Here is an 8,995-nt window from a genome sequence, read left to right on the forward strand (position 1 = left end):
GAATCCTTACGGTGGTGGGGAATGGGAAATATATATTTTTCTTAAACATTAAGCCTAGTTCCTATCCTTTTGTGTTTTTGGGGGTTTTGGATTTATATAGTTTTAGTTTTCAGCCTATAATTTATTTATTTTAGTTTGTTCTAGTGTTTGCAAGGGATGATTTGTTATTCTGGGCTTTTAGAGATTTATGCATATTTAGGGTGTTATGTTTGCATATTTGGGTTTAGGTCTTTTAGGGTATTGGGCTTGTGACAACATCTTATGATTAAAATGTTACGAGGGCTCCTAGTTTAAGGGCAAATTTGTCTTTTGTATGCCTAAGAGCAATTTAGTCTTTTATTATTATTATTATTGGGTATAAATATGTTTGTTATGTTTAGGGTTAGAGATATGCATGAAATTGAGTTGTGTGTCTTAAGTTTAGGTTTTGAGGGAGATTTTCTACCTCTAGAATTGTAGGAAGTGGGAGAGATAGCCTACCTCTCGAACTGTAGGTGCTTTTCTTTTGTATTCGTGTGAGTTGTTTTGATTATTGCAATAAAAATATCTATTTTCCCTAATTTTTATGAAAACCTGCGTCTATTTCTACGTCGAATCACATTAAATTGATATTAGAGCAATGAGCCACGATTTCTGGGAGATCAACATGGATTCTCTGTCGACTTGAGAAATAATCATTGATTGCGTGAGAACTAGCTGAGAAGCGTCTACGAATCCCTTTGTGAGCAACCCTCGGATCTTGCTAGAAGAGACAAAGGGAATGGCGAATAGACACCCGAAGCTCCCATGTCTCGCACAGCTAGCGGGGAAGCAGGGATCACGGTGGGGGTATAGCGACACTAATATTGGAGTTGCGGCTTGCGAAGGACGCAGGGCGTGCGATACAATCACGAATGATTTACGTTGGAAACATCAACTTGACCTTGCGAAACTGTTGCGACTTGAGCTAGCGGGGAAGCAGACCAATCACAGCATGTGATTGTCGTAAGGACTAGCGGGGAAACCATTTATGGGATCTCCTTTAACTTCGTCCTCGATATTTAGTCACGATTAGGGCTAGCAGAGAAGCCGCGTGGGGATCAAGACTTACAGAGACCCGAAACTCCCCTATATATATACAGATATACAACATACTTTATTCACAATCAAAACTTGCAAATTTTATAAGCAAATAATTTCAGATGATCTTGGAAGAAATACATTCTATCTCATCAGTTAAAAGTTGAAAATTATTTGCAATAGTTTCAAAATGTGAGAAGTACAAAGATACTTTACTTGTTTGATAAAGATCTGGAATTAGAAATAGTTGGTTTCATAGAAACGCTTGAGGAAATCAGAAGCTCCTTGATCTTTGGTGCCCAAATCCTTGACGAGGCAGTCGCGGCCGACAACATACTGCCCAATTATGTGGTGTCGCTGCTTAGCATGATCAACTATGTTTGTCAGCTCCTCCATTGCTTTGAATAGAAGCATGTCAATCACCATGGGGTTGGTGACGTTGGCGTTCTTGCGAATCTCTGCAGAGATGGTCGATCGGAGGTGAGAGATGGTAACGACGTCGTCGAGGTTGTAGATGTTCATCACGGTGGGAAGTGAGCGACACACTTTTCTGAAGAAATCAAAGGTCTTGCTCCTCACCTCCTCCAATGTCTTCGAGTTGGGCGGAATTTTAGCTCCCAATACACCCCTCAGTGCCGTCGCCATGGATCATCTCTTCTTCCCTAAATCGTTGGCTTGCGCTATACCCAGCTTCCAACGTCAGAGATATATATATATATAAATTGGATTGATGAACAACTTATTATCTCATGGTATCTCGGGGTACACGTGAATTAGAGTGTTTGGAAATCATCAACAACATTTCAGGTTTCTATTTTTTTTATTGAAAACTTTTTGGGAAGAATGACAGCTAAGAAAATAGATGATTTGGAGAAGAAATTGGAGAAGAGATCAACCAAATCAGCTCTGGGATGGAAGAAAGGTTCGCCGCCATAGAAGATAGATTTTGTTCCATGGAGAATTGATTTGAGAGCATGGGGGAAATTTGAGAAATGATACAAAAGCTTATTGAGATGCAATCCAAGACCCTGCTGATGGTTCAATTTGCAAACCCTACCCAAAGGTTAATTGGAGATTCATTGGCTAAATCGAAAGGAAAAGAGATAGAACGCGAGGAACTTGAGGAGGAATACATCCTCCATCATGACCCCACTCTCAAGGCTTTGATTGGGGTTGAATTAAAGAATTCTGATGAATGCAACTGTGTTGAAACATAGAGAAGAGATTATATCAGAGGTATGGAGGAGCGCGAAGAAGAAGGGAAAGAAGTAGGGAGGGGATATGGCTATGGTCGAAGAAAAGAGTTTTACCCTCGATACATGGGGAGAAAGAACGACTGAAGAGAAAGTTCGGGTGGAGATGTTAGAGTTAGGAAGCTGAAACTACCGATCTTTGAGGGAGAAGACGCACATGGGTGGGTGTACCGGACGGAGAGATACTTCGAGGATGGGGAGGAGAAACTCATGGCAGCGGGATTATGTCTAGAGGGGAAAGCCTTAGCTAGGTTTTAGTGGAGGGAGGTTATATAGCCGATTCATTCATCAGATGAATTTAAGGATTGTTTGTTGAAACGTTTCCAACCCATTCGGGAAGGAAATATATACGAGCAATTCTATGCCTTGACTCAGGAGGGGACGATCATGAAATATAGAAAGAGGTTTAAACTATTGTCAGGACAACTATGGAGGATTTATGAAGCAAGAATGGAGGGGAATTTCATGAAGGGCTTAAAACCCGACATACAAACAACACTTTGACTACTAAGACTATGGGGATTGTGGGTGATGATGGCGCTAGCCTAGATGGTGGAGGACAAGAACCAGATTAAGGAAGCTAGCAAGAGCCTTCATAGATGAAGCATCGTACGAAACTGCTTCAACCATGACGATGCCAAAAGTTCAAATAGTGGAAGTGCAGAGTGTGGCTGCCCAAGACACAATTAATGAATCACAACTAAGAGCAACACTCAAGCGCCTTAAAGAGACAAATTCGAGAGAAGCGAGCCAATGAGTTTTGTTTTCGATATGATGAGAAGTTTACCCTAGGACACAGTTGCAAGGATCGAATATTACAAGTTCTAATAGTGTAGAACGAGGTGGCAGAGAATGAGAAGTTGAGACACTTGTTTTCGGTGCGTGCCTTGAGAACAAGGTGTTTTTAGGGGAGGGATTGTTACGAGGGCTCCTAGTCTAAGTGCACTACACATTTATATTTTGTACGCCTAAGAACAATTTAGAATTTTTTTATTATTATTATTATTATTATTATTATTGGGTATCAATAGGTTTATCATGTCTAGGGTTAGAGATATTCATGAGATTGAGTTGTGAGATTTAGGTTTTAGGTTTTGGGAGAGATTTCCTATCTCTTGAATTGTAGGAAGTAGGAGAGACCTCCTACCTCTCGAACTGTAGGTGCTTATCTTTTGTAGTCATGTGAGTTGTTTGGATTATTGCGATAAAAAATTCTATTTGCCCTAATTTCTACGAAAATCTGTGTTGACTTGTACGTCAAATTGTATCACAGAACTATGCAATCACTACTAAAACCTTAAACAATTATGTTTTACGAGGTGCTAATTTTTTAGAATTTATAGTCATCTTAATTTTGTAATTTAATTGATGTATCCATTCATTTTATATTGAATTTATTGAAAATGCGGACTTCTTTTATCTCATCAAATCATGTTTTACCAACATTTACATAAAATATTTGATGGATTGATGCTGCGGAGATATTCTTGAGGGAGGGAGGGAGGGACCAACCAGGAAATGGAGAGGAGGAGCTTCAGTTTGCAAGTTCAAATTTGTTTCAACATTTAACTGTCTTTCTCTAGATACATTAGTTCCTCTTTTATAAGTGGAAAGGAGGGGAAGTTTTACATCCCATGTTTTGATGTATCTCCCGCTCCAATGACAATCAAATATACATGAAACTTACGAAAATATTAAAAATGAAGATAAGTCTTCCACTAAGATTATTGAAGAGCTATTTTAGTACCAGTTTTTATATCAATGTGGCTATTTTCATTGTTTTTAAAGAAGGACTATCTAAAGCAATGTTAATTCTCTTTAGATCATTTGGGTGTCTTGGCTAATTGAATTAATTAAATCTTCTGAATATCCTATAATGTATAGTTTTTAATATTTAAATATCTTGTACATTATCTCTGTGGATTAATGGTACAAGCAATAGACAATGTTGGCTTCAAATTTAAATTGAATAAAAATCAATTTAGAAAATGAAAGATTGGGGGAAGAAAAAAATCTCGAGGAAAAGGTTTAATGAATTCCTTGAACTTTATTGCACACCAGAAAGCTATAGTTCCATTATATTGAAGACAAATCGTTAGTATAGGGAAGTAAAGTGGCCTTTACAATTTTAGGTTAGATTTGGAAACATTGGTTGACTTTTGAAGAGCAGCTCACGGATGGTGTAATAGTCTGTGAATGAGAAAGGCCAGGAAGGAAAAGCTGTAGTTTGCAACTGATATGGTTTTCTAAATTGACCATTGTTATGTGCCAAAAGTATTTTCACAGCTTAAAAGAGTTGAGTTGGTGTTGCAATCGTCTTCTGCATGGAAAATTCAAAATTCAAAAAAAAAAAAAAGCCTAGTTTGGCTAACAAGCTTCTATAAACTGTATTTTGCAAGTGCAAGATCCCAATCCTTATCCATACAAGTATAGTAGAGAGGTTTGAGCTAAAGTATAGAGTTCATGCTAATGCAGTTTCTAGGGAAGAGTTAATGTACTTAGCCTTATCTTTGCAATTTTAGAGAGGTTGTATTCGTGAATTGAACTTGAGATCAATTGATTACACCAAAGTTAACCAGTTATCTAGGCTCTACATCTAGCTTATGCAGGAGAGACTTTGCCTAAATTCCGAAAGATCTACTTTAGACTCTTGAGAGATATTGTTTTGTGTCTATTCAAAACAAAAAGGTGATAATTGTATTTGTGGGGGATTTTTGTGTTGATGTGTCTACTATAATATTTAAGATTTTTATCTAAATGATATATACAACCCTAAGGGGAGGAATACTACCTTAAAATGAGTCTTATCATTCAGATGATAATCATATTTGTGGACCTATGGAACCATATTTTTTCCCTTACATTATGGATGTAAGATAATGCTTATTTTATTCGAGGGTCTAGAATCCTTACAATGGCAAATTCTCACTATTAATTACATATTCAGAGTCGTGAGCCATAAAGAAAACTCTTGATTAATATAATGACCTATGTTATTCAAATTACAATGTTGGACTTTCAAAGTTGAGAATTCAAATGTGACGAAAGATTCGAGCTTATAGTTTGGAGGAATTAAACTCAAAGAGATATAATGAGACTTGCAGTTCTATGACAATGTATTGAAAAGTCCCAAACCAAATGATTTAACCGTCCAAGGAGGAAGATTTACCTAAACGATTAAATTTTTTGTGGTGGCTGAAGAGCTTGAAATAATCAGTATTGGTGAGAATGAAAATGATTGGTAACAAGTTGGATAATTTAGGTTTGAAGATATTGAATGGTCGGGATTGCTAGGACAGACTAGACAGTTGAATCATTTGTTTGGATTTGAAGGGATTCCTAAAATGAAGTACAAGTTTAGGTAGGAAGGATTTCTAGATGGAGGTGAAACCATTAGTTTCAAACACACCTAGACTTTATCCAAATAGGTGGACTAACCTAAATATTGAGAATAACTCCTTAGATCAAGATGCCTACTACTTCCCATTATTCCGGTTGCAATGATATCCTTAAACTATAACCATCCTTTTAACCAGAAATCCTCATTGAGCGCCATGACTATTATGACATCTGGAGGGTTTCTTAGTTTCAAGGTGCTTCAAAATTTCTTCATCAATAACCACGAGTTACTTCATTCTAGGACATCTTCTTTAGTTTTAAGTGGTCAGGCTGTTTGTTTTTTAGGTCTTAGTTCTTATCACAATCTATGGTTTCAATTAAACTAACTTAGGCTTCCAGATTTGGACTAACATAGGGCATGTGTGATCGTTGGTTCGTGTCGGATCTAATTAGGTTTGGTTTTCAGTCTTTATGTTGGTGAATTTTAAATTTTTGTTTTAAAGTGGTATTTAGGTCGTGGTTTGTTTCGATTCCTAAATTTGTTAGTTGATATGAAAATGAAGTTTCTCCTAAGTTTAAAATTTTGCTGTTGGTTTTTACTGTCGGTGTTCTTCATTTGGTTTTGTCCTTAATTTTTGGCGTTCTACAGTTGAAGTTTTGCAACTTTATGCCATATTTTAATGTTCATGGAGATAACCTACAAGTAAGATATTTTCTTCCTCCTTTTTCCTTTATCTTTTTTTTTTGCTTGTTATGTGAGATGAATTAAACATGGTATGTTAAGAACACGAAACATGAATTACTACACATGAAATGCTACATATGAATCACTATATATGAAATATTACATATGAATTACTACACTTGAAACACTAAACATAGTTTGAATTAGGGTCGGTTTGAGACAGCTGTTGATTATTTATAATTTGCTGATAAATAGATTATTCTGATAATCTGCAGATTATCAGAATAAGCTGACATGCTGTTTGGGATAACTTATTCAGAACAACTTACTAACAGCTGTTGTTGGATAAATGACCATTCTGCCCCTGTTCGGTTAAGTTGTTTGCAACTGAACTGTATGAGCACAAAATAGATAAAACAGAATCTGCAAATCATTACAGATTAGTTCAAAAAGATTACATAGAGTGCATACGAAAAAAATAGATAGCACAAAAATAGATACAAAAAAAATGGAACCAATTGTAACCAATTGTCAGATCCAGAAATAATAAAAAAAAAAAACAAAAGGAAATGCATACGAAAATAAATCTATAGTCTAACAAATAAATAAAACTTGATTGATCAGGAAAGAATTAGATCTCTAGAACATATAAGAATAACTTTAATTTTACCAAGGATGTTTCCAACTTACATCAAAAAATGAATACTTCCAAATGTTCTCTATCAATGACATAAGACCAAATATTTTTTATTGTTATAATTATATTATTTTTTCACAATTATCTTTGAAAGTTATTAGAGATTCAAGGAACTAATTATGCATTTATCATGATGCTGAAGTCTTGGTCAACTAGCTGAACACATGGTGAATTTGCCAAACTTATAATACAGTTATCAAGCCTATGAACTTGCCAAATAGATGGCAACTCATCAAGCTTTTGATGTAGTCATTGAACTCATAATGAAATCACCGAATTTTTATGAAATCGTCGATGTTTAAAAGAGTGTTCAACAAAACTTGTCCAAGATTTGCAAATCTAACACCTAAACTTCAATTTTGGCTAACAACATAAATTGTTCAACAAGTTCACTTTAGCTTTGCTCATGGAAGCCATGGTTACCCTTAAACAAATTGGCCGTCCAAGGTGTTATATCTCATCTGCTTGAGAATAATTTGAGAAAGGTAGTTGAGTGGATCTTTGAATGACTACAAGAAAGTTGCCTTTGATGATGGATTTCCAAATCCTGGATTGAAGCCAAAACAGAGGAAAAACTGGACTTAAGAATCGAAGAACCTGTAGGAATTAAAGATGTCCTTTTTGTTGTTTGGACATATTTAAGCTAAATCCTGCAACCAAACAACCCATAATTCTCATTTCCTTCTCAAGAATCAGAAAAATGCCTTACAAAAAAAAGGCACAATATACCGGCCATCATTCAAAACATCAGGGAAGAGCAATAATCATAATAAATGCTCAACAAAGTTAACCTAAGCAAAAATGGTGGGACGAGGACATTTGTATCTAGGATTTCGAAGAAGAAAAGGTAACGATGCGAGAAGAAAGTGTTAGATGAATTTACCTAGCGTCGGTCGAAGATTTGTGGTTCCCTCCCTGTTTATGAACGCGAACGAAGGACCTCGATGCAAGGTGTTAAGGACGAAGGACCTTGACTTCGACTCGGGATGAAAGGGGCTGCGGAAGAAGTAAACGACGAATGAGCTTGGGACGACGACGAGGGCAAGGGAGAGCAGAGAAGCTCCGGAACAAGGTAAACGACGAAGGAGCTCAGGATGATGTCGAGGGCGAGGGAGAGCATAGAAGGACACGGGAGGAAATCTTCACCCTAACGCGCGAATCCAACGCAGGACATGAACCCAATCCTGCTTCGCGCCCTATTAACGAAAACCCTTAAGTGTGTTAGACGCGATGGAATTAATCTGGAGCGAACGTGTTTTCCAAACTCAAAGGGGGCATCCGCATACCGCCATCGCACCCGAATAAGCTGCCCCAAACGGTCACTTAGGCTTGGACTAGGGGTGAGCTAAGGTTGGTTAAGGCATGGTTGGGGTTAGCTAAAAAAATAGCTAAGGTTAGCTAATGTCTGCTAGAATTTAGTGGGTTAGGTTTGTGTCGAATTGGGTTTGGGTCGAATCAGGTTCGGTTTAAGGTTTAGTTAGGTTTGGGTCGAATTGGGTTGGGTTTAGGTCGAATCAGTTTGGGTTAGGTTTGATTCAAATCAAGTTGGGTTTGGGTTTGTTTTGGTTCAAATCAGGTTTAAGTTAGGTTTGGGTCTGTCGGTCAACTTTTTCTTTTCGATTAGATTGATTTAGATTTATTTGAAAAATATGATATATGAAAATAATTTTTGAGATTTAATTTAAATATAAAAGATATATAGTTTGGGTTTTGAAAGTAGTATGTTTTAATTTTTGAAAAAATGAGACCAAATGGATCTCATTAGTCTGATAGTTTGCAAAATCGTGCCTGATACCGCAAATACTACACCTTCCCGAGAGATAAGTGTAGACCTCAGCGATAGACCCAATCCTGCAAACTAAGAGATTTGTGACATCCGTTTGGTCTGCGAACCTTTTATATATGACCGACAAATTCCCCTATTTAATACAAAGATTAAATAGGGTTTATTTTACCTGGGTT

The 8,995-nt window shown here is 36.8% G+C and overlaps 2 protein-coding genes across 2 annotated transcripts in view; one reads left to right on the plus strand and one right to left on the minus strand.

The window, feature by feature from the left end:
• The window catches only part of LOC110025141, a 46,476-nt gene that overhangs the window by 24,280 nt on the left and 13,201 nt on the right, over positions 1 to 8,995 (plus strand). The window lies entirely within an intron of this gene.
• On the minus strand, positions 1,149 to 1,734 carry LOC110025129 (NADH dehydrogenase [ubiquinone] 1 alpha subcomplex subunit 6-like). The gene has a single exon (XM_020725417.1). It carries the CDS (start codon positions 1,702 to 1,704, stop codon positions 1,297 to 1,299), a length of 408 nt encoding a protein of 135 aa, XP_020581076.1. The 5' UTR covers positions 1,705 to 1,734; the 3' UTR covers positions 1,149 to 1,296.

This window comes from Phalaenopsis equestris, unplaced genomic scaffold, assembly GCF_001263595.1.
Source record: "Phalaenopsis equestris unplaced genomic scaffold, ASM126359v1 Scaffold000291, whole genome shotgun sequence".
Taxonomy (NCBI): Eukaryota; Viridiplantae; Streptophyta; class Magnoliopsida; order Asparagales; family Orchidaceae; genus Phalaenopsis; species Phalaenopsis equestris.